The 26261-nt window shown below is 49.2% G+C and overlaps 1 protein-coding gene across 2 annotated transcripts in view; it reads right to left on the bottom strand.

Moving 5' to 3' along the window:
* Window positions 1-26261, bottom strand: part of pam (peptidylglycine alpha-amidating monooxygenase) — a 62551-nt gene that overhangs the window by 26757 nt on the left and 9533 nt on the right. For both annotated transcript variants that reach the window (XM_083669880.1, XM_083669879.1), the window contains exons 2-13: window positions 25219-26200; window positions 23791-23914; window positions 20292-20349; window positions 15377-15464; window positions 12029-12120; window positions 11362-11445; window positions 8741-8789; window positions 8004-8071; window positions 6417-6497; window positions 6238-6314; window positions 1648-1751; window positions 191-393 (exon numbers count right to left, since the gene is read on the bottom strand). In XM_083669880.1, coding sequence (XP_083526006.1) covers window positions 191-393; window positions 1648-1751; window positions 6238-6314; window positions 6417-6497; window positions 8004-8071; window positions 8741-8789; window positions 11362-11445; window positions 12029-12120; window positions 15377-15464; window positions 20292-20349; window positions 23791-23914; window positions 25219-25313 — 1123 coding nt within the window. In that variant the 5' untranslated portion in view covers window positions 25314-26200. The remainder of the gene's footprint in view (window positions 1-190; window positions 394-1647; window positions 1752-6237; window positions 6315-6416; window positions 6498-8003; window positions 8072-8740; window positions 8790-11361; window positions 11446-12028; window positions 12121-15376; window positions 15465-20291; window positions 20350-23790; window positions 23915-25218; window positions 26201-26261) is intronic.

The following is a 26261-nucleotide window of genomic DNA, read 5'->3' as shown; positions in this document are numbered from 1 at the left end:
GGTACCTGTAGTTTGGTGTGGTACCTGTAGATTGGTACCTGTAGTTTGGTGTGGTACCAGTAGTTTGGTACCTGTGGTTTAGTGTGGTACCTGTAGTTCAGTGTGTTATCTGTAGTTTAGTTTGCTACCTGTATTTTGGTGTAGTTTGGTACCTGTAGTTTGGTACCTGTATTTTGGTGTAGTGTGGTACCTGTAGCTGTGTGTGTTTTGGAGCTGTGCATCATGGACATCATGTGGTCGGGGCTGACTGGGATGGGGACGTTGGCCTCGGAGGGAATGTCCCGGAACAGTTTACTACCGCCAGGCTTCATGCAGTCCATATATGGTCTTGCGTGCTTGCTGTCCATGTAGTACATGATGTAGAAGTTACACATCTCGTCATCTGACGTGCCACTGTGGGGGGAGGGACAACATGGCGTGTCAACAAACAACGAAGATGGTCACATGATTGAGGTTAACTGAAGTGAACACGGAGACACACTAATGCATGCACGCGCATGCGCACACTAATGCATGCACGACACACTAATGCGTTTCACGAGCACAGACACACGCACGCACTCACACTCCTGCTTGAATTCCCTCGTCAACAACACCACACACAGACATAGCAAAGATGTCTTCTCCAGCACGGCCGTAATTTGTCATTTTAATCAGCGAGCCAAAGCAATTAGAGCACCTTCGCAAGGTTCCTCTCTCTTTATTTCCAAGTAAGCCTTTTTAATAATGTCTTTGTCGACGAGGAGGGGGAGGGAGGGAGGGAGGGGGGGAGAGGGAGGGAGGGGGTGGGGGGAGGATGCGTGGGCGAGATTCTTCCTGAGCGTCAATGCACACTCTGCCGCCACTGTCGCACACTCCCACCTCACTCGCCATGGCAACAGGAATGACGCGGCAGACACGCACACACGCACAAACACACACACACACACACAGTAGAGAGGCCACTCAAACAGGAAATCATGAAAAATGCAGGTTCCCAGGAGACATCTGTGGAACAGGCCATTCCTCTGTGCAACGTTCTCCTCCTCCTCTCTGGGCACACTCACAGACTCAGAGAAACACACACACACACACACACACACACACACACGTGTGGTTTCTCTGTGCTTGACAATGGTCTCCTCCTCTTAGGATTCTATGCTTCACACACTGCTCCAGACCCTGACAGATGTACATGGTACACCAGCCAGGGGAGGAGAGGAGAGGAGAGGAGAGGAGAGGAGAGGAGAGCAGTGATGGGACTGACTGGCTTTGTGAAAAGCAGCCGAGAGCCAGCTGCGTCTCTGCCTGTCCGTCTGCCTGTCACCCAGTCCAGTGATGTGCATCTGAGAAGCCAACGCCATGAAGCACACCCACGGTAGACTGGGGACCCGGGAGACAGGCAAACACAGCCTCAGTTACCATGCGCGCACACACACGACACACACACACACACACACACAGTACCGTGTCTCTCCTCTAACTACTAATGGCTTACTCTACAGGGAGAAGGAAACAGATGGTGCTGGTTAACACTCAGGGCCCAGGATGACTGTGAGTAGAGCATTCATCGAGTACACACACACACACACACACACACACACACACACACACACACACACACGACGTACAGCTAAATAACAGCATGGTAGAGAATCTAATACTCACCCTATGTATGTTTTGGAGGTCATTCCCTCTCCAGTGAAAACACATCGGGCAGCGACGGTGTCTCCATACTTCACGTCCACCCCCTTGCTGGCGGGATAGAATGCCTGTAGCGGATACATGAGGACTTATTAGACACCGCGCCAACCCAATACCGACAACGCCATTCCTTTAACGGCGTTAAGAGTTCCGTGAACACGCCTCAACGCACTGCCTTGTCAGCGATGACAAATGACACGAAAAAGGTGCTCGTTATGTTGGAATGTATATCTGGGGGAGGCTGGGCGGAGGTAGAAATCGGAGGACGGGCCCATCGCGAGGCACGGAACGGCATGCGTTGAAAACGGGCCCCGTCCTCCCGTCTCTACCTCCACCAGTCTCTACTGGAATGTACAATACTCTCTGGTGTAGTACATGACTCGCATTGAGATGAAACAGCAATAATAAATAGATTTTTCTCTCAGAGACTAAAGTGTTCTGTGGCTTTGAGTAATCATCCGATGGCTGCCATCGGAATAGTCAATGCGCTACTCAGTGTGTTACATGATGCCATGAGAACAGAGGCACTTTTCCAAGTTTAAGTGCTGGAGGGTTAAGCAAATGGGAGAGAAATAGGCGGGCGCACACACACAGACACACAGACTTTTCCGAGTTGGAGGGTTAGAGTGTTAAACAACAGGGACAGAAGAACAGGAGGTACTCAGACACTCTGCTCCGCAGCTATAAATACTTATCAATGGCGGGGCTAAGCAGCTATGTACTTGCATCCTGTTTGCCAAACAACAGTAGAAGTGTTGCTTGAAATAACACGGGCTGGGAGGCTTGTAAAAACAAGAATAAAGACGAGCCTGCCTCTCAAAAGCTGTTTCAGCTGAAGGCTGTGGGCAAGAGCCAACTTTACATAACTGACAAAAGCCACCATTATTATCCAGACAGAACAGATTAACAGCTTTGGAGACAGAAGGGTCATTATGAATGATTCTATTACATTGCAGAGATGTTCAGGCCATGGTTATCTAAATGTGCTGTGTGCTTATCTCTCCTCTGCATTCCAGTCCAGGAACACACTCCAATATGTGTCCCAAATTGCTCCCTTATCACTTGTGTGTGTGTGTGTGTGTGTGTGACATGAGAAACTCCACTCAAAAAAACCACAACTATAGTTATGTAACTGAGGCATTTAAACATCTCATCTGATAATCCATATATAGTAAAGTCAGGCTCCCAACTCAATACCTGACTATTTCTGTAATAACTGTTATTACCATGTTATTACAGTGACATGTTGTTACAGTGATGGCTGTGGCAGGTCATTCACTAGCAAGGTACATAGCAACAAGGTACATAGCAACAAGGTACATAGGAACAAGGGCCTCTGGACACAAGCAGCACCCAACTGATAAACTAACTCTGGTTTCTCTGATTAGTATTTGTATTGGTGTTTACACAGGTGTCTCCGAAACATGACGCATCAAAACATCATCCATGAATGACCAACTGGGGGCGCTTAGTGGCGTAGCACACTAATGCGCTTACCACGTAATCGCAAGGTTCCTGGGTCGATTCCGACCCTCGACCTATCTTGCATGTCATCCCTCCTCTCTCTCCCATCCTTCCTGTCAATCTCTACTGTCTCTATCCCAATAAAGCAGGAATGCCCTAAAAAAACATATTAAAAAAAATAATAATAATTTAAAAAAAAAAAGACAAACTGTATAGGACATCTATCAACACCTTTTGGCTAAATGATGTACTGATCAGCTGGTCAACGTGACACGTACCGACTTCTTCCCTGCGTGGCGTTTTGAAGGACCCGTCTCTGATACTACCTACAGTAGCAGTCAAAAGTTTGGACACACCTTCTCATCCGATGGATTTTCTTTATTTTTATTATTTTCTACATTGTAGATTAATATTGAAGACATCAAAACTATGAAGGAACACATATGGAATTATGTAGTAAACAAAAAACAAAACAGAATATGTTTTGTATTTTAGATTCTTCAAAGTAGCCACCTTTTGCTTTGATGACAGCTTTGCACACTCTTGGCAAGTTTGTGTCCAAACTTTTGACTGGTACTGTATCTTCTGCCGTAGATTGAAGACCCATCTCTTCAGGCTACTTTCCTCCCCCCCCCCCCCCAATCAAGCCAGGAACCTTGCAATTAACTTCAGGCTACATCTTAACTGTCCCTCCTAAAGACCTCTTCATCCCCACTACCGCCTGTACAAAAAAGAATTATAAAAAAACAAGTAATTGTTCCTTCTTCTAGCATTGTGACTGCCAATAGCCCCTAGCCCCTACCATAGATGGATGGATAAATGATTCACTTACTTAAACAAATGTATTTGTTGTAAGTCGCTTTGGATAAAGGCGTCTGCTAAAAGCCGTAAATGTAAATGACGGCGTCTCGGCGCCAAGCTAAGAGATGTAGCGGTGAGATAAGGAGCCCGTTGGAATAAAGGCACGGCACGGGGAGCATGTGCAGGGTCAGGCCTGTGTGTGTGTGTGTGTGTGTCTGTGTGTGTGAGTGTGAGTGCGTGGTCATTAGGTTGCATAAGCCTGACAGAGGTTCCGACTTGGGCTGGGAGACTGTCACTGCTGGTCTGGACTGGAGGGAGCGGGGACAGCTCCAGGGCATGCATGGAGAGAGGAGGGGAGAGGAGAGGAGAGGAGAGGAGAGGAGGCTATTTTAATCCAAGCGCTTTATCTTCACTTTCCTGTCTCTTTTCTGGATGAGTCACTTGTGGACTGCGGGGTACTGCAGTGGCCCCGCTGCGGTAGAGCAGAGTCTGGGGCTATTCGAGCCTGTTGAGGGCTGGTGGAGGTAGAAATCGGAGGACGGGCTCGTTGCGATGCGTGGGATGGAATAAGGAACTGGTATCAAAACAGGTATTCAAATACCTTTTCCTCAACCTCACGCAGTACAATGAGCCCCCGGCCTTTCCGATTTGTGCCTCCAGCAGCCTCGACAGGCCTGGAACAGAAGGCTAATGTAGATATGTTGAGGGTGTCACGGCTGGTGAGGATCAAACCAGTGGAGAGTGAAATAAGGAGGGATGGATGTGGGCAGAGTCAAAGTGCACTGTTATGTTAGAGTGTCTCCTTCAATACACCAGCTTTACACTTCGCCGGCACAGGGAACCTATCAGAATACAGATCACCGGATGAATGTTAACTGATTATTATACACCGAGTATCGATGCTATCTTTAAAACATGCAGGAAAATCCACTTGAGGCTTGATCAGCATAATCCACAGCGCAGGTAATTTCACAAACCATTTCACTTCAATCTTGCAGATCATCAGTTGACTGTGTACTGGGTAGCTAGGGGTATGGTTATCCCTACTCTATGTGCTGCGTGGGTTCTGCACACTGGTGTGTAGAGTACAGGGGAGGCTGTGGTGGAGGTAGAAATGGGGGGGACGGGCTCAAACTTGTGTGTTTGATACCATTCCTCATTCCGTCCATCAGGAGCCTGTCTTCCGGTGTCTACCTCCACCAGCCGTCCCCTGGTACAGCAACAGATTGAAACAGACCGCAGCAATCTTTCAACCAAAGATCTTATCCCATCAAAACTGTGAACCCGAGAAGATCGCAGTGATGGATGTATTATCACAGTAGAGGAGAAAGAAGAAAAAAAAGGTTTTTGACTTAGAAAAACAACAACAAATGTTCCTGTGCCAGATTAGATCAGCCTCTGGGTTTGGAGGTGGGATTGAATAGGGGGTGGGGGGGGGGGGTGGGGGGGCTCTAATCTTGGATAAAATCTGCCAGTGAGCATCCTGACTGCAGCAACCTCCTCACAGGTCCTAATCTTTTAAAAACTGGGAAATCAAGATAACCATGAATTCCAATGTGCATTCTAGCATTCTTATCCCCAAAATCTGCCCGCCAGGTTTATATTGAATTGGGGGGCCTCTGATCTCCTCTAAAAGCTGCAGTGAGCACCGGTCCAACCTGTAGATGAACGTCCGCAGAGGACCTAGGAACAGGCTGGGGAGCAGATGGAGCCAGCCATCCATTACCAGCATCAGCACCAGTGGCTACAGAATCTACATGCCCTACAGCATCCTGACAATGCTAGCCGGCTACGCTTCACTCATCTGGGAGCAGCAGGCAGGCAGGCAGGATGCTGGGCTCTTGCTGTCTCCAGACACATCCCATGGATAATCTAATCACAACCTCTATGCAGTTGGCACGCATACACACGCGCGCACGCGCACACACGGCGTGGGAGTGTATGACGCAACTGCTGAGGCCTCAAGTAGAGGGGGGACAGGCTGTTTATCAAGAACGGCCATAAGAAGGCTGGCTCTGCAGTTCAATGAAAAATAGCATTGACATTCTCCCACTTAAGAGTTATTTTGTCACAGTTGACACTATAATGTCTCTCATATAATGACAGAGCAGCCATGTTTTTTTTTAGTGGCTGTGATGGTTGTTGGGTGTTGGCTGTGGCTATGTGGGGCCCAGGGGGAGGCCGGTGGAGGTTGAAATCGGAGGACGGGACATTCCATGCAGCCCGTACTCTTTTCAACCTCCACCAGCCTCCCCCTAACCCCCCCCCCCATGTTTGTTAGTAACTTACCTGTGGTAACTGAGGAGACTGTCGACCAATCAGAGTCCACTTCCCATCTCGAATCCTGTAACCACTGACAACTTTACCTGTGAAGGGGCAACGTGTTTGTCAATTTACTTCAGAACAAAATAAAGTGACATGTTAGAGTAAAATGGAGAGAATATCTGCTGTGTACTACTTGTACATACCAAGGTGGTGTGTATGAGTCCTGAAGGCAAATGGGTACATGGGAAATGACTCATAAGTGCAGGCGATGTCTGCGTCAGTAACTGTCGATGGAACAGAATAAAAACACCATCATTATCATCACCAGATCATTATTACCACCAGACGATTACCTTTAAGTGCTCTATTCAACAATGTTACCATTAATACTTCAAGTGCAGCTATTAGAAAGCTTTTCAATGAAAACAAAACAAAAAACAGGGACGGGGAGAGGACATAAAAGTGGTAGGCAGACTAGACTGCACATGCCGCTGCTGCTGCTGCTCTGAAATTGCTATAAAACAAAAATTAGCTATAGAAAAAGGAAGAAGCCTTTCCAGACCCATCCACACAGTAAGCACCTCCTCTGGGGACAAAACAAACACATTTGTGCAAATGACCTGCGGAGGGAAAAGGCTGGCTTCTCTGCAGTGATCAATTGAGATTGTTCCCGATCTCCCACTGCTAGTGATGACACAAGAAATGTGCCCAGAGAAGGAGGTCCGTGGCAGGGATGGGATGGGAGTGGGGCTGTGGAGTGGAGGGCTGGATGTCTACACAGTCATGAGGTAAGGAAAGGAGTGGACGGCAGGGCATTGGAAGTTGCCCCTAGTTGCTGATGAGTGTCTCTGAGTTGTTCCCAGCCCCTTTGTGTGTGTGTGTGTGTGTATGGACGGGTAAGCTGCATAGTGGATAATAAAGATCTATTCTATAGTACTGTTGTGTGTGTGTGTGTGTGTGTGTGTGTGGACGGGTAAGCTGCATAGTGGATAATAAAGATCTATTCTATAGTATTGTTGTGTGTGTGTGTGTGTGTGTGTGTGTGGGGGTAAGCTGCATAGTGGATAATAAAGATCTATTCTATAGTACTGTTGTGTGTGTGTGTGTGTGTGTGTGTGTGTGTGTGTGTGTGTGTGTGGACGGGTAAGCTGCATAGTGGATAATAAAGATCTATTCTATAGTATTGTTGTGTGTGTGTGTGTGTGTGTGTGTGGGGGGGTAAGCTGCATAGTGGATAATAAAGATCTATTCTATAGTATTGTTGTGTGTGTGTGTGTGTGTGTGTGTGTGTGTGTGTGTGTGTGTGTGTGTGTGGATGGGTAAGCTGCATAGTGGATAATAAAGATCTATTCTATAGTATTGTTGTGTGTGTGTGTGTGTGTGTGTGTGTGGATGGGTAAGCTGCATAGTGGATAATAAAGATCTATTCTATAGTATTGTTGCAACGTTGCCCTCGGCGACTGGTTGTGTCCTCTGCCACAGCGTTCCTTTGCATGCGAGCTTCAAACAAACGGGACAGCGAGGGCTGCCTCAGCGAGACAGAGACAGCTCACATGCTGGAAATAGAAGCTGCAGGATTGTGCCCATGAATATGATTCACCCACCTAAGTTCAAAATACTTATACAGAACAAAGATTCTGAAAATAGGCCTGTTTCGAGTCATGTAAAAAATTTTTTTTTTTAATAAAAGCCTAGCCTGCCTGAATGACTCATACCTGTAAGTTCTCTCTATATTCATTTCTGCCATTATTTCTCAAATCACACTGAGTACCACACATACATACACACACCTTTGTTTCCTGGGGCGATGACAGTGTCCACAGACATCATCAGATACATGCCAGCAATGAAGGGCTGTCTGAGGAGAGCACACACACACACACACACACACACACACACACACACACACACACACACACACACACACCACTTAATACAATGCAATACAAGGCTATTTCAACAGACCTTGTATTAAAGAGTCATTACTTGGGTCATGACAACATCGAACAGGTTGCACCTCATCCTCCTCTCTAAGGCAGCGTCTAGTGTGTATAACACAGATAAGCCAGCTGCACAGCCCTATTCCAGGGGATTTTGTATAATACACCTCTACCTCTGTGTGGACCGGTCTCCCCTTTGATGCCACAGGGAGCCAGACTGCTGTAGAAGAGACCTGAAGCAGCACGGGAGGACGGCCAGTGGTGGGAGATGATAGAGATGACCCTGCACTGCTAGGCCAACTAGGACCATCACTCAGCTGCCTCATAACATCACTCCCATAGGACCCTCTATAACATCCCATAGGACCCTCTATAACATCCCATAGGACCCTCTATAACATCCCATAGGACCCTCTATAACATCCCATAGGACCCTCTATAACATCCTATAGGACCCTCTATAACACCCCATAGGACCCTCTATAACATCCCATAGGACCCTCTATAACATCCCATATGACCCTCTATAACATCCCATATGACCCTCAGTGTAGAAAGTCAAACATTGACAGCAGTATGATACTTACGGTTTGGAAGTCATTCTTAAGGAAAGTCCTGAGCAGTCTCGATGGTGGTCTGTGGAGAAAGACAGTTTGGTAAATATCTGACAACTTTGTTTCAATTAACTAATCAAACATACAGCAGATTCATCTGATATGGAGCCCTGTATTTCCACCTGCAGGTGTACTACATGCTGGCTGACTATAGTACCATAATGACTATGGTAATGTATCATTCAATTACAGCGCTGCCTCTGTGCTCACTGGGTAGAACGCTCCTTTAATTGAGGATTTTCAGCGAGCCAGACTAAAATCAATTACTTAAACAAATGCCTTATTTGTGCTGTTTCAGATTACTATAGTTGCAGAGGGTTTCATCTCACAGAATCCGTAGGCTTAGTCTTCTGAGCTTTCATAAGCACCTCACGTCGACAGTTCCATAAACATCTCCATAGGAATAATACCATATTTTGAACTTCACCTCATGCACATAAACACCACAACAGAAAGCATACAACAGCATAACAATGAGTATACTGCTGTGTCTGTGTGTGTCCCCCCCGACAGGCTAGCCTAGAATACACCGGGCATCGGTGGGTAAATAGCAGGCTACTGAAGTTAGCGCGCCGCCGCGGCTAGCAGCAGCCGTTGACACAGGACTCTGCGGGTACGCGTCAATAGCAGGGTGTCTCCAGAGCTGCCTGTTGCAATCACACAGAGAGGCCTGTTGCATGCTGATGGCCCCGGGCCTGGAGAGGGAGGCTAGAGAGCCCTCCATCCTGGAGCATTACTGTCTCCGTGCTTGCTGTGTGACTGCTGTGTGTCGGTGGGTCGTTAAGACCTCAGCGTGAGTGTATTCATTTAGGCCTATTAGTTTACTCAGACTCATTAGGTGCTACCGTACATTAGCAACAGCTCGTCAGCCTGGGAGCCACACAAAAACACAACGCGGGCCGGAGTTCTGGATACGAAACCGACTCGCCCCGAATACACGACGGGTGACCGGCTAACCGAAGCCACGATCGACAATTAAGTCATTTTCGCAGACGCTTTTCTCCGAAGCGACTCACAATAAACTACGTCTTGTCTAAAAGTAAGCGAATCGACGATACGGTGGTCGGCCGTCGTAAGGAAAACCCACGATAAGAACAAGTGCCGTCGGCGGTCACAGCTCTGGAGAAAGGAAGGAAACTTCTTTTTGCGGTTGTCCATTATGGCTCCTCACCACACACACACGGGCTGGAGCGTAACAACCTAATCAAGCAACCAGGTACGGTCGCAAGCAGCTGCTGTTGCTAACGCCTGTTTGTTTCCAGACGACATTGACTGCCCGGTGTCCACCTGACAGACACATTGTTTGTTTGTTCGTGCTGGGGAGAGAAGGGGGTGGCGGGGGGCGGGGGGGGGGGGGGGGGGTTGAAGGGCTCCACAGCACACCGGCTTTAGAAAGGCCAGCTCTGTAAACGTCGACTATTGTGTGTCTGCTGGCCTCCTACCCCCCCCCCGCCCGCCTTCCTTCCTTCGCTGGGGGACCAGAGACACAGACATCCGCTCCAGTGTGCAACCTCATTACAATACACCCCCTCAATGCATAATCAATAGACTCGACAAACCGGACAAAAGAGCTCTGACACACTTTCTCTCTCAGTCTCTCCCCCCCCCTCTCTCACAGTCTTCCCCCCCCCTCCCCCCCTCCCTCTCCCCCTCCCAGAGCCAGTCTCTCCCAGTGAAAGTCCTACGTTAAACAAAGCTGTGTTGTAGAGTGTATTGGCAGTCGGCTGACTGCTGTGGGGGGAGAACACAATAGCAACACTAGGCCCTAATTAAATAATCTCATGGTGGGAGTTGAAAACAAATATGCAAACCATAAAGCTGATAATGAATGATGTTCTCATTATGGGAGTAATGTACCGTACAATAATTACTGGTGTACTGTAATACTGTAAAACACAGCATATGAAATATTAGCCGTCGGTATTGCTTAGAATATCCGCTCCTGGTGTGTGTGAAGGCGGTGGGTGTCAGCCCTGGGCCTGGAGAGATGCAGCGGGGAGCAGGCTATTGTTCCAGACCAGCCCTAATTTGATTGGCTGAATCAGATGTCATCATCCACCTCTCCACATCATCCATCACCTCACTCAATCATCATCGTCACACACATCCATGGTGGTGACCCACTGTACAGCCCAGTACCTCTAGAACCATGGTGGTGACCCACTGTCCAGCCCAGTACCTCTAGAACCATGGTGGTGACCCACTGTCCAGCCCAGTACCTCTAGAACCACGGTGGTGACCCACTGTACAGCCCAGTACCTCTAGAACCATGGTGGTGACCCACTGTACAGCCCAGTACTTCTAGAACCACGGTGGTGACCCACTGTACAGCCCAGTACCTCTAGAACCATGGTGGTGACCCACTGTACAGCCCAGTACTTCTAGAACCACGGTGGTGACCCACTGTACAGCCCAGTACCTCTAGAACCATGGTGGTGACCCACTATACAGCCCAGTACTTCTAGAACCATGGTGGTGACCCACTGTACAGCCCAGTACCTCTAGAACCATGGTGGTGACCCACTGTACAGCCCAGTACTTCTAGAACCATGGTGGTGACCCACTGTACAGCCCAGTACTTCAGGACCACTCACCTCTGAAAGCACTCACGTCCCCGTAGTGGATCTGCAGCACAAAGTAAGTGATCCTGGAATCTCCTCCCACTTTAAATCCCACATCTGTGGGAGGAAGAAGAGAGGAGGTGGTGAGAAGAGGGGCAGGGATGAGGAGAGAGGGAGGGATGAGGAGAGGGGCAGGGAGATATGAGGAGTAGAGCCAATTAAAGTCTGGGATGCTTACTGAGATGTATTGATACAGGAAGTGATGTCCAATTACCATACTTTAGACTAAAGCCTGGGGATTAACTTCCATGGATCTGACTCTCTGGGGAGGGAGGGAGGGGGAGAGAGAGAGAGGGAGGGGGAGAGAGAGAGAGAGAGAGAGGGAGAGGGAGAGTGAGAGTGAGAAAGGGAGAGAGAGAGAGAGGGGGAGAGAGAGAGAGAGAGAGAGCCTGGGAGGAAGGGGGGGAGAGGAGGAGGGAAGGGTGGAAGGAGAGAGAGAGGATGGGGAGAGAGAGAAAGAAAGAAATTAGGAGGAGAGAAGAAGACAACAGAGAGGAGGAGAGAAGATAACGGAGAAGAGAGATGGATATAGTGAGAAAGACAGAGCAAGAGGGAGAAGCGGAGAGAGAGAGAATGACGCTAAAGAAGAGAGGGAGAGAGATGGAGGTGAAAAGGGAGGGATGAGAGAGAGAAAGGGTACCTCTGGGTAATTTGGTGGGCGGAGCGTTGAGGGCCCAAGCGTACATGATGGATGCCTCGTCCTCACAGGTCCCCTGTGAACTCCCACAGTCCCTGAGAACACAACACCATAGTCAGTCAATACAACACACCTGGTTCACACACACACACACACACACACTCCCACAGTCCCTGAGAACACAACACCATAGTCAATACAACACACCTGGTTCACACACACACGCACACACTCCCACAGAACACAACACCATAGTCAATACAACACACCTGGTTCACACACACACACACACACACACACACACATTGATAGAACTGTTTGAAGGATATGCACTTTCGTATGACTGATACAACTTGTGTGATTACATTTTCTCTTGCCACAGCTCTAAAGTTCTATCGCCATTGTTTTGAGAAACGGCGGATGCTTACAATATGGATAGCGGTGGTTTCAGAGGGAGTAGTGGGGGGAGAGCGAGAACAAAGGAACAGATCCATCTTCCCGACAGGAAGGTGGATAAGTGTGAAATGTTGAATGCCGATTGATCAGTAAGAAAGCGCCGATTGATCAGTAAGAAAGTCTCCCCATTGTTCATTCTCTCCTGCCCCCTCTCACGTAAACACAAGCTTGTCGGTGATGGCCTTGGCGGCGCCTACGATTATGTTCAATCTGTATAAAAGACAACCCTGATAATCGCCTCTTTAGACTTGTGCTGAACAAACCCCCGGATTTACACCGGGCTGCTGTTACACTCTTGTCTCTTGTTTGCAAGCAATAAATACCGGACTCAGATATTGTGGCTACTCGGGACTTTGTTTCTTGAATCTCACCTCCGAAGAGCTGAAGTAGAGAGTGGTAAATCCTAGACATCCACCACAATTGTCAATACAACACACCTGGTTCACACACACACACACACACACAGTCCCTGAGAACACAATACCATAGTCAATACAACAGCCTTGGTACACACACACACACACACACACACACAATACAATCCCCCTCACATACAATACAATCCCTCTCTCACACACACACACACTCTCCACACTCCCACACTCCATGAGACAATAAAACACTCCATCAATACACCTCTCCCCTTGGCACTTGGTTTCAAGGTTCATCGCTCCATCCTCTGTGGGAGGCAACACCATTGTTAACCCACACAGGGAGGGAGACCTCCAACAGGTCGTTCAAGAGCTTCAGCAGGGCGCGAAACATCAAGGACAGGAGGACCGTAATACCTTCAACTTTAAAGGCCAACGGAAGGTCTAAATCGCTAAAAATGGATTTGCCGTTTTGCCCTAGAAAAAAGACTATTCCTTTAGGTACACAACATGTTTAAACTCGGTCTGCTGTCTAATGTGAATCCAGCCAACACGGAGTACGGTGTGAAGCGATTCCTTTATCGGTTGTACGCCCACGCTTCCCACGCCACCTCCCGAGATGAGCTGTCTACAGCTGATGTTAAGTTGAGAGGCCAGAAGACTCTTATGAGGGGTTCTCCTAATAACTTGTCTGGGTAGATATTGCATCCACTTCTTCCCAACGAACACACTGTGACTGGCCGTACTCAGAGAGGAGCAGCACGTACACACACACACACACACACACACACACACACACACACACACACGGCCACCCGCCGCGGTCGCAGATACTTCCTGTTAAGAGTCGTTCTGACGCTCGCTAGCAGATTCCATTTCATGCCTTCCTACTCCGCGGGTTCTACAAACACCGGGAAAAGCATTCCGTGGCCGTTTCTGACACAATAATCGTTAACTTCCGTGGCCGTTTAAAGGAGCGAGGGGAAGAGAGAGGTTGTTACTGATGTTGTCTCACGGACGCCATTTGCTGCACTAGGGAGGGCAGCAGAGTGCGGATGATAAGAATGGGGTTTCATATTTCGGAGGGTGCTTTTAGCTTAGAGTGTTCGTGTGTGTGTGTGTTTTAGCTTCGTGAGGATGTGGAATCTAGCTAGCTGGCTCTGTGATTGGTAGTCACATGGTGTGGCCTATTTTCATGCCCCCTGCTGATCCTCCAGAGCCCCTTTGATTTCAGAAGCGGCTTCGCAGCCCCACACACACACACAGACACACAGCTTCACAGTCACACACACACACACCTTCGCAGCCCCACACACACACACACAGCTTCACAGAGTCCCTCTGCCTCTTTTTCACACTTCCCAACCCCGGGGTTTCAGGGGGGGAGGGGGTAGAAATCCATCGCCCGCAGGACAGTCAGGATGAGATGAAAGTTGATGAAAAACAGACTAACCGAACGGATGGATTAACAGCTCGTACACTTAAAAGGAGAAAGGAGAGAGGGTCTGAGGCACGGACAATGTGTTTGTGGCGCTCTTGAGGAATTATTGATCCTAGTCCACACAGACACAGTCTGTCAAACATTAAATTCCAGTCTTTCCTCAGCAGAAAGTACGAGTTTCCTAGTGTTAGTGGTGGTGGTGGCAGCAGCCTCCAGCCAGGAGGATCCTGTAGAGGTAGTCTGGAGAAGGCTGCTCCATGTTCTCCTCCTCAGCTAATGTTGTCTTTGCCTCATCAAAACATAGCCTGAGGGGAGAGGAGATACACACACACCTCCCAACCGACAGTGTTCTCGCTCTCGCTCTCTCTCTCTCTCTCTCGTCGAGGCGGCAGCAGTTGCTATGGTAACAGGCAAGTTTATTAGTGAGTGTCTGAAGCAGGCGGGTGGGAGGCCTCCCTCTCTCCGTCTTCCTCCCCTCCCCCCCCTCCCTCCCTCTCTCTCTCTCCGTGCCCAGGGGAGAGCGTAGTCATCCCAGGCATTTGCTGCCTCAGTAATATAAAGCAGAGCAGAGTGATGACTGTTAAGTGGTCCAGCTGACTGTGTTGACTGAGGGCCAGTGGTTATTACTATATAATATCCAACACGGGTCTTTTCTCCTTTGGCTGCTGTTCATGGAGAGCTCAGGAGAAAACCACTTGAGGGCTTGGTATTGTTATGGTTGTTGTTGTTGTTGTTGTTGTAGTAAAGTGCTTCAGGAAATACTTTTTTGCTCACGGTGCTACACAGCCTTCCACTGCTCAGAGTGCTGTGTGAGGTGTGTGTTCAACAGATGGAGGCTTTCATCAGTTAGAGCAGGTAGGTGCTCTACTGTGTGTGTGTGTGTGTAAGAGCCCCTCCTTGTGTGAATTGGTGACTACCGGCCAATCAGCGTCAATTCGGAATTTTACTTGTTTATGACAGCTCCCCCTTCTTGGGCAAATTGGTGTCATTCAGTAAATTCTTAATTGCATTAACATTGCATTGGTGTCATTCAGTAAATTCTTAATTGCATTAACATTGCAAAACACGCGTCATGTGACTGACCAGTAGTCACTGGTGGAGACAGGAGTCCTGCAGCCGTACAGGAGCATGTGATGGGCCGTGTCCATGCTGGCGTGGGGGACGAAGTCCACTGAGGAGGAGAAAACAACAATGATTAGTGTAGAATATTACTAATAAACAACATAACAACACTATCATATGTTCTAAGATCCTAAGAGCTACAATATAATAGTTGCAGTGTAACTACGGGGCAAAGTCTTTCATCTTGTTACTCTGGCAGAGCTTAGAGGGAGAATTCCTTCGTCTGTTTCAGAACAATTTACGCCCCACACACACACACACATCCCTCAATGCCTCAAAACCACTAAAATACCTCTGAAACAAGCTCATACAGTGCAGAAAATCATTAAAAGAGGCTGTGTGTGTGTGTGTGTGTGTGTGTGTGTGTCTCTTAGTAATTGTGAGTGTGGTGTGAAGAGTGTTTAGACTTGGAGCAGGGTGGGGATTGAAACCTTAAAGTGACACTCCTCCGCCTCCTCTTTTTCATTAGAGGTGGGGTTCTGCACACTTGGCAATGCTACACACACACACTCAACACTCCAATACACTCTCCACATCAAACTGATGGGCGCTCTCGGGACAGCTCCACCTTCTAGCAGGTGCGCACGCACACACACTGGCATACGCACGCACACACTGGCACACGCATAGACACACACTGACGCGTACACACACGCATAGACACACTGACGCACACACACACACGCACGCATAGACACACACTGACGCACGCACACACACGCATAGACACACTGACGCGCACACACACACGCACGCATAGACACACACTGACGCACGCACACACACACACGCCTGTCTTATCCGAGGTTTGAATAATGAATGGGTTGGTCTGGATATAGCTGCTGAGAGTGTTGGTGGAGGGAGGTTCTTATCTGAGCTGTGTGCTCAGGGAGGGGAAGAGCTGCAACACGTCTGTTTCCACAGATAGACCGGCGCATCTGCCAACACCTCCCCTCATGTGTCTGGCACCTACAGCTGGTCTCTCTGCACGGTAGCAGTCTTTATCTGCCAGGACAGGATCCACTCATTCACTAGAGGATTGGATATCTGCTATTCACTTGAACAATTCCAAGTTCTGAACACGGTGCGGTTTTTAAAAACTCAGAAGCATGCGATATGTAACAGTCAAGCTTTCGAATGGTTCTAAATGGACCTCTGTTGACCGTGTTTAAAAAAATATATATAAAAAAAAATCGGATGCGAACAGGGAATGAGAAGCCTTGAAACTAAATATTTTATTTACCCACGCTTTTCGAAAATGGAGGGCTGCGTGTGACACTCTCTTGTTTACAATTAGCCCGGGGCGTTCCATTGGAGTGGACTCCTGGCTGCCTCTTCGAATCGCGCGTGCATGAAGAAGCACAACAGAAAATGTCAGCAAAAGTGTCAGTAAAAAGTCCATTTTGAAGGGTTATATTATTATTATTAGGGAGGATGTTGCTGTTTGGAACTTCAAACTGAATTTGGCCTCTGTGGCCGCAGGTGGCATACTTCCAACGTATTTCCCTCATGCTCCTTTAAATCAGGGCTTCCTGAGTTTGCTTCTAGCTGTATCATTGGGTCTGACAGGTATAGTGCTATTCTCTGGATGAACAAATCTAATCTTGGCTCCTGCTGGTCTGACTCTCTCATCTCCTGTCCTGTGAGTTAGAGGTGTGTGTCTGTAGTGAGTTAGAGGAGGTGTGTGTGTAGTGAGTTAGAGGAGGTGTGTGTGTGTCTGTAGTGAGTTAGAGGAGGTGTGTGTGTGTAGTGAGTTAGAGGAGGTGTGTGTGTCTGTAGTGAGTTACAGGAGGTGTGTGTGTGTAGTGAGTTAGAGGAGGTGTGTGTGTGTCTGTAGTGAGTTAGAGGAGGTGTGTGTCTGTAGTGAGTTAGAGGAGGTGTGTGTCTGTAGTGAGTTAGAGGAGGTGTGTGTCTGTAGTGAGTTAGAGGAGGTGTGTGTGTCTGTAGTGAGTTAGAGGAGGTGTGTGTGTGTCTGTAGTGAGTTAGAGGAGGTGTGTGTCTGTAGTGAGTTACAGGAGGTGTGTGTCTGTAGTGAGTTAGAGGAGGTGTGTGTGTGTCTGTAGTGAGTTAGAGGAGGTGTGTGTGTGTCTGTAGTGAGTTAGAGGAGGTGTGTGTCTGTAGTGAGTTAGAGGAGGTGTGTGTCTGTAGTGAGTTAGAGGAGGTGTGTGTCTGTAGTGAGTTAGAGGAGGTGTGTGTGTCTGTAGTGAGTTAGAGGAGGTGTGTGTGTGTCTGTAGTGAGTTACAGGAGGTGTGTGTCTGTAGTGAGTTACAGGAGGTGTGTGTCTGTAGTGAGTTAGAGGAGGTGTGTGTCTGTAGTGAGTTAGAGTAGTTGTGTGTGTCAGACGACACTGCATAATTAGCCAACAAACGCCTTGGCATTAATCAAAACTAAACAGAAGGGGTGTGTGTGTGTGTGTGAGAGAGAGAGAGAGACACATCATTCCTCTCTTTCCAATCCATTCCTCTCTTTCCAATCCAGAGCTTGTTATTTTGGATCAGTGTGATAACTTTCTGATAACTTTTAAAAGGATTTGACTGTACCACCAACAAAATCATGTACTATTGTTATTTTCTATCTCCGACAGGGTGACCAGGCATGGCATTAAAGTGGTGTTTGCACAGACCTTATGCCAGTTTGGCACGCCATAATACTGACACACCAGGGGTTTGATACCATTCCTCATTGCATTCCATGCATTACAATGAGCCCGTCCTCCATTTTCTACCTCCACCAGCCTCCCCCGGTAGACACACACACACACACATACACACAGTGTCAAAACTGAAGATGTACTGGACTGTATCGAGCTGCTGTACCCTCTTAACAACGCTAAACGATTAGGCGCTAATCGTCAACGAGAAAGGACGTCTTCTCCTCGTGACTCAACGAGGACTGAACACCGCGGTGTCTCGTCATCCGCGCTGGAGACGGAACAAACGCAGCTGTCCTCATTACCCATAATAATCCCTCCTAAGTCATTTACAGAAATGAACCGTTCCGCCTGGGAGTTGCTATATCCTTCCACTTCGCCCCGGAGTGTCTCACGCCCATGATTGCTGCTAATTGCTGCCCGGGATACGAGCGCGTATTTCAAATCACTCGGCCTTCTTTCACAACGCCGCTCGCAAACCGATCGTGGAATCTTTTGTGTCGTCGCGCTTTGTTGACTGACGCCCACACACACACACACACGCACACACGCATTGCTTTCAGCCTAACTTGAATATCTACATTGAGGTTCTATCTGTTCTGCGGTCACGTCGTCCTGTCGATAACGATGGCTTTCAGTATCAACTGACGGGCCGCCTCGCACGTCCGTCTAGGTAGAGTCACGGTTACGGAGAGAGAGACGCTGACGGGACTCCTCGGCCCTCGCTGAACCGGCGACCCTGACCGTTTCTCGGCGTTTCATCATCAACAAGGCAGGCTACGGATGACGCAACGCCACAGAGACAGACGCTGAGAGAGAGAGAGAGAAGACATTTTGCTGGAGGAGAGGAAGAAGGGAGGAGGGGAGGGCCTGTTATGTTATGCATATTCAAAAGGCCTGCGATGAGGAGCAGCTGGGGTGGTGTGTGCGGGCGTGTGTGTGTGTATGTGTGCGTGTGTGTATATGTGTCATTGGAATGGCTGGTGGCCCTGGGACTGATGTCACCCAGCTGATAGTGACAGATGGTTTCTAACTGCGATGAATACATGAAGAGGCTGTTGGTGCCTTAGGTGAAGTGGGTACCCACACTCATACACAAACACACACACACACACACACACACACGCTGGCAGACACTCGCTTCCATACAGACAGACGGACACAACCGCCCACGCTCACATACCGGCAGTGACGAGCACACAAACATGGAGAGACAGACTGTGTGCGCGCACACACACACACACACACACACACACACACACACACAGTTGAGTGAGGCAGAATCTACTTGTGCTGTAGAGTTAAACACACCTCTACTGGGGGGGCGAGACCCTCTAAGCACTACCATTCCTCCCAGAGCCTCTAAAGGCTGTTATCTGTGTAATCACTAATCCTCAGCAGTAACCTTCATCACCACGCCTCCTCTCCTGCAATAACACCACCGCACTGGGCTCACGTATGCCTCTCTTTAGCCTGTGTGTGTGTGTGTGTGTGTGTATGTGTGTGTGTTTTTGTCAAATACGATTTAACAGGATTGTAGACAGACTGTCTTCATCGTCTTTGTCAGCAACATTAGAGGAGAGGAAGGGAGGGGAGGGGAGGGGAGGGAGGGGAGGGCGGAGAGGAGAGGAATGTGGTTGGCTAGGAAGGTGGTAATCTGTTTGTGCCCCCAAACTGGACAAACAACATGCAGACTACACTCATTGCTAGCACACACACACACACACACCTCCCTGTAAGCCTCATAGACAACTCACTAGTCTGTAGGATTAGGGGACAGGCATGGTGTATTATTATGGGATTTCTCCCACACCCACACCCCCGCCCCCCACTTGGTCAAACATCATACATGGGCGCCCATGGGAAAGACAGTTGCCAATGGCAACCAGGGGGAAAATCTCTCCTGACCTGTCTTGGCGTGTCAAGCGGGTTGAGAAATGGGGCCGAAAAGTAAATAAACACTGTGTGAAATGATGCAGTGTGAGGATGACGGTTGGAGTTGGGGTTGTGGCAGCAGGATCGCTGCTGGTCAGATTTGAAAGAGTAGAGAGTTTTCAAGGAGTGAACCTTTGTGGTGGGGGTGCGTTTTACAGATTTGTGACCTTCGATGAATATTTTTTAAACTGGAACAAGCAGCTAGATTCCTCATTCCTTATCTATGTACATCTTCCTGATGAATGTGATTGGAACGTTTGAAGGGTGATGAAGGGTGCTATGTTACTCACCGATATAAGCATCCCTGGTGGTCGGTACTGGTACTGCCACACACAGGTAGGTATCCGACTGAAACGACAGAAAGACATGTTTGAGATGCACACAATTGAACCGTTACAGCGCAAAAACAAGTTTATCGACGTTTAACACGAATGGAAAACAAGGCTTTGGGATGATCTCTCAATGAGTCTGAGTTCTGTACGCATACAGTGAGACTCTCATCCGTCTGTGTGTTATGAAGTGATTGAGAAAATCTTTCCGAAGACGATCGAGAGTCAAACAAGGCAGCAGCTGTGTTGTCGGTTAGCTTCTCATCGAGCGCATACGCGTCTTTCATGTTTCACCATGGCAACAACAGACGTGAGGTTTCACCGTGCCAACACAACCTCAACCTCCCAGACGTGACATTACACAGCCACCCACCGGTAAGAGTCTCAGAAGCTGAGAGATGGTGTGAATCCTCTGAGTCACTCAGGAGCAGATGTGAGTACTGCAGAGAGACCAAAAGCACAGGAGAGTTTGTGTGTGTGTGTGTGTGTGTGTGTGTGTGTGTGTAACACATGAGTGGACACGAGTCTTAAATCACCTCCTCTATCCACCTGGAGTGGTTCCATCCGTCTGTGAGGGAGAGTGATGTGCAGCCAGGCCCAGACATGACAGAGAGCTGTGTCTCCCGTCTAACACGGGGAATCTTCACTGCTCTCCTCCTCCGAGGAGGAGGAGGAGGAGGAGGAGGAGGAGGAGGAGGAGGAGGAGAGACTTTTCTATCAGCCAGGGGATCACACATCTAGGAAACACTCAAAATAGCATGTCTCCTCCCTTTTCCTTTTTTCTCTCCTCCTCCTCCTCCTCTTCCCTCGCGCTCTCTGTGAGGCTCTGTTCTCGCTTTCTCTGTTTTTCTATTTTTCTCTTCTCCTCCTCCTCCTCCTCCTCCTCCTCTCTCGTTCATCCCATCCACAGCAGCCTAGCTGAGGCCTGTGTGTGACATGACGCTGTTTGTTCGTTACTTCAATAACAAAGCGTAGGCGTTGAGAAGAGGGAGGGAGGGAGGGAGGGAGGGAGGGGGAGAGGGGAGAGAGAAAAAAAGAAGAAAAAAAAAGACTTCTGGCATTACAACTACCAATGGCCCCTGGTGTGAGCATTGATTACTTTGTCTTATGATGACTGTTGGATAGATGATTCACTTACTTAAACAAATGTATTTGTTGTAAGTCGCTTTGGATAAAGGCGTCTGCTAAATGCCATAAATAAATAATAAATTTAAAAAAAGAGAGAATATAAATAAAGAATGTCAGGCGTGGTTGCGGTGGCTCCCCTGGTACAGCCGTTAAGTGACACATTTGTAATAAACATGACAGGGAAGTTGTTTCCGTGGAAACGCCGTAATTGCTTAGTTATGGCCGGTAGCTTGGTTCTGTCAGTCATCCAAGCCCCTGATCCCTGCTGGAACACGGTCAGATGATTAGAATCAACACCGGGCCCGGTCTGGGCCGCTGACGGACCACCTGTCTGCTGTTGTGACAGCACCGCTTGATCCGACACAGGGGGCGTTGCAATTATTCTGGAAACGCGAAAAAAAATATATGTTGAGGAGTTCTTGTTAGGGCTGAACTATGGTGGCGTTAACTCCAAAGCCTGGGCCTCAGACTCAACGCCCCGTCTGTTACGGTGGCAGCTCTGCATGACGCAGGCAAGGCCGCATCCCAATGAGCCCCGTCCTCCCGATTTCCACCTCCGCCGGCCTCCCCGAGGTCCGACGGGACTCAGACGCGTGTCTTCGCACAGCTTGCGTCTCTCTGACGGACCTCGCGACTTCGTAAAAAAATCCTGCAGAGTCTTGTGAATCCGGGATTCCGTCTTTTACGGCGTCGGCGCTGTATGATGGAACTCAGACGGCAGTAAAAAAAAGGAAAAGCACAGCTTGTTTCCGTCAAATGGACATTGTGACTTTAACAATCTCCACATCGACTCCGGCGGCGAGAACTCGGGTTTTTATAAGGCCAACAAAGTAGGCGAGTGTATACGATCCGTCGTTTCATAAAAAACAACCTTTAGCCCCCTCTTGTCTCCGAAGCTGCCGAGCAGGTACTCTGGAAAGCCCGAAAAGAAAGAAAGGCTGTGTGACCTGGTTCAATGCTATCTGGAGGGCCACAGAAAGGCCAAGTCCTCACACATCAATACAACATCAGTCCCTGGGCTGACCCAGACACCCAGCGCTGGGCAGATAAAGCACAGCTCAAACCTCGCCTTCTCCTTTAATCCCTACCTATCTCCTCCTCCTCCTCCCCTCCCTACCTACCTCCTCCCCTCCCTGCCTACCTCCTCCCCTCCCTACCTCCCTGCCTACTTCCTTACCTACCTACCTCCCCCCCTCCCTCCCTGCCTACTTCCTTACCTCCCTACCTCCCTTCAGCCAACCCTACCTCCCTACCCCCTCCCTGCCTCCCTTCAGCCAACCCTCCCTTCAGCCAACCCTCCCTCCCTGCCTGCCTACCTCCTCCCGTCCCTCCCTACCTCTCCCCCTACCTCCCTTCAGCCAACCCTACCTCCTCCCCTCCCTGCCTGCCTACCTCCTCCCCACCTCCTCCCCTCCCTACCTTCAGCCAACCCTACCTCCCTACCTCCCTCCCTCCCTGCCTGCCTGCCTACCTACCTCCTCCTCACCTCCTCCCCACCTCCTCCCTTCAGCCAACCCTACCAACACTCAGGGATGAATGACTGGACAATGACTCACAGACCTGCACTGAGAATAATAATAGATCCCCCCCCTCCCTTTCCCCTTTCCTCACATACGCACCATGTGATAGACACACACACACACACACACAGACAGACACACACACACACACACACACACACACACACACTCTCTCTCTCTTGAAACAGTCTAAGTATTCAAAGCTCACAAAGCCTGGAGCTCAATTACAACAATTCTGTCATGTTATGTTCCCCTCCTGCTCCTGAGAGAGAGAGAGAGAGAGTGCGAGAGAGAAAGAGAGAAAATATTCATCTGTAGTTCTAGGATTCCTAGCCAATGCAGCAAGACTGGACAGGGTAGGTGGGTGGGTGGGTGTGGGGATTGGGAGGGGGGGGGGGGGGGCTGCTTTGCTGAGAAGCCAATTAGCTCAGTGTGCAGGAGTGAGCCAACTGTAATGACTGCATTACTGTAGGATCAATAATGGGCGCACACACACACACACACACACACACACACACACACACACAGAAGGAGGCCAGCCCCAACAATTCCTATGAGGAAATAATACAGGCGTCCAGGGGAAAGCATCACCGCTCCTCCCTGATAACAACCAGACAAAGCAGCAGCCTACCAGCCTCCCTGCACGTCCTGCACGTCCTGCAGCTGGTCAACGTTCACCAGGCGAGCTTTATTTACCACCGTGCCAACTGTGCCAACTCCCTTCAGATGCCATCTCTGAGACAACAGACCTCATGTAAATACTGCCCACTGATTTCCCTTGTCTTGACTGACACACACACAGCACCACTCACCGTGGTAGGGAGGACCCCAGGCATGCGTATGTCCAGGGAGAAGTTGTGTGCGTTGGATAGGACCACTGGCTGTCTGGTCCTGGTGCTGCAGTCGTTGGGGTCCGACCATGATCTCTCCTCAATCCTGGAACAATCAATCCATCCAACCCAGATTATAAGAGTCAGAACACACCATGCACTCTCCTCAATCCTGGAACCATCCATCCAACCCAGATTATAATAGTCATAACACACCATGCTCTCTCCTCAAATCTGTTACAATGACAACAACACAAATGCACTCCCCTCAAACCTGGAAGAATAAACACAATAATAATTATAACAACAACACACCACACACTCTCATAAAACCTGGAATAACAAATATTATAGTAACAACAACAACACAAATACACCGTGTACTGTCATCGAAACTAACCAACACAGACAGGGAAGAAGAGGTTAGAAATACCGTAACAGCAATACATTCATATATAGAACAGACATCTCCCTCCTAACCAACAACCACAGTGATGGTTAGGGTCTAGGTTAGATTAGAAAACTTTATTATTTATTTTGCAGCCTACTGGCAAATCAGTATGCAAACAATCAGACAATGACTCCTCTTCCTCCTCCTCCTCCTTCACTGCTGTAGAATCACTGAGCATTTGGCTGAAAAACACTTTTTTTTCACAACGTCACAATGAGCTTCACTTTGGGAACTCTGTGTTCCTCTGCACTGCCTGTCTGCCCGTCCGTCCGTCCATCCATCCATCCGCCTACCCGTCTGTCTGTCTGTCTGTCTGTCAGTCAGGTAATTAGAGAAGAGAGAGTGGCAGGCTGAGAGCAGCCTGGACCTTAATGAGTGTACCTGGCTCACGGAGGTGTTGACTAACAGCTGAGGAGAGCCGACACGAGCTGCTTAACGAGCGTTACCTCACAGTTCACACGCTTCCGCACCTACGACTGGGTGACCGTCAACAGAACACACCTTCCTTTGCACCTCTACAGTAGATAATTAATTAATTAATTAATTTAAAAAAAAGATAATTAAAAATAAAAATGACTATTATCCGCAGCGAACTTGTAAATCCTTTTTGCAATTAAATCATTGACTGAACACTGGGTACAATCGGAAGAAAACGGAGGCTAAAGCTTCAAGATTTCCCCCCCGAGATAAAAGAAGCCAAAGAAACGACGAATTCTCTTAAAAGCGCCACGGTGAGCAAGAGGACGTGTCTGTCTGTTATAACCTACCCCCGCTTGAGAAACAAGCAATTAAAACTTCTCATCCCTGAACATCAGCACACTGGGAGCATAATCAACAACCTCCCCTCACATCTGGCGACGCAACTCTCTCTGCTAATCTACAGCTGCTGAGAGCCTCTTCAACTACCCTCTAAACAACCACAACAACAACAACCACAACAACAGCAATTCGCCCCTTACCTTTTCAGCCTGTCCAGGGGTCTCCTGCCCGGGTCCAGACTGTGGCTGTGACAGACCAGCGCCAGAACCACCACGCAGCAGATTACGACTCCCATCCCTGGGTCTGCTCTCTCCTCCTCCGCTCGGTCCAACTGCTGTTACTGGATCTCCTCTCCCTCTCCCTCCCTCTCTCTCTCTCTCCCTCTCACTCCCTCTCTCTCTCTCTTTCACCCTCTCTCTCTCTCTCTCTTCCTGACTGGAGAGGCTCAGAGCGGAGCAGAGGCTGGCTGGCTGACTGGAGAGGAATGAAACCCAGAGGAGCGAATCGGGAGGCTGGGATGCGGGATGCGCTGCTCCGAGATCAGCTGGCCCCCGGAATCTCCCGGACAAGGAACCCGGCAGCGAGCAGACACGCAGAGAGCAGCAGGTCCCGGATCAGGACTTAATCCACACGGAGAAGAGGACTTGGGGGGGGGGGGGGGGGGGGGGGGGAAGCTTTCTTCAGACGGTGGAAAGAGAAGGAGGAGGAGAAGGAGAAGGAGGAGAAGAAGGGAGAGAGCGAGGTTGTCGGTGTTGCTGTGAGCGCCGGCTCCGCTTCTGTCCCCGCTCCATACGACGAGCCTCGCAGGGCTAGGTGCTTCCCTTTGTTAGTCCTCTTTATGACTGAGCTGCGCGCACACACACACACACACACACACACACACAGAGGCGGGACTACCCTCTAGCTACTGTAGCCCAATCCCTCCCCCACTCCTCTCCTCTCTCCTCCTCCTCTCATAAGTGTCTGGAACACACGGTACCCTTCCTCTCCACTCTCCTCAGCAGATAACTTCTCACGCCTGGTCCAGGGCTTCCCTCTGCCTCTCTGTCTGTCTGTCTGTCTCTCTGTCTCTGTCTGTCTCTCTCTCTGTCTCAGAGATGGGATGGAGAGGTGAGATGAAGGGGCGGACGGAGTGAGGGAGTGAGGGAGGTGGAGAAGTGTGCATCCGTCTCCAGTCACAACCTGTAAAAATAGAAACAGACGCGCGTTGAGGAGCAGGGGGGGGTGTGTGTGTGTGTGTGTG

Source organism: Argentina silus (genome assembly GCF_951799395.1).
Source record: "Argentina silus genome assembly, chromosome: 5".
Classification (NCBI taxonomy): domain Eukaryota; kingdom Metazoa; phylum Chordata; class Actinopteri; order Argentiniformes; family Argentinidae; genus Argentina; species Argentina silus.
The sequence above is the reverse complement of the archived record's forward strand: the minus strand, read 5'-3'. Positions and strand labels throughout refer to the sequence as shown.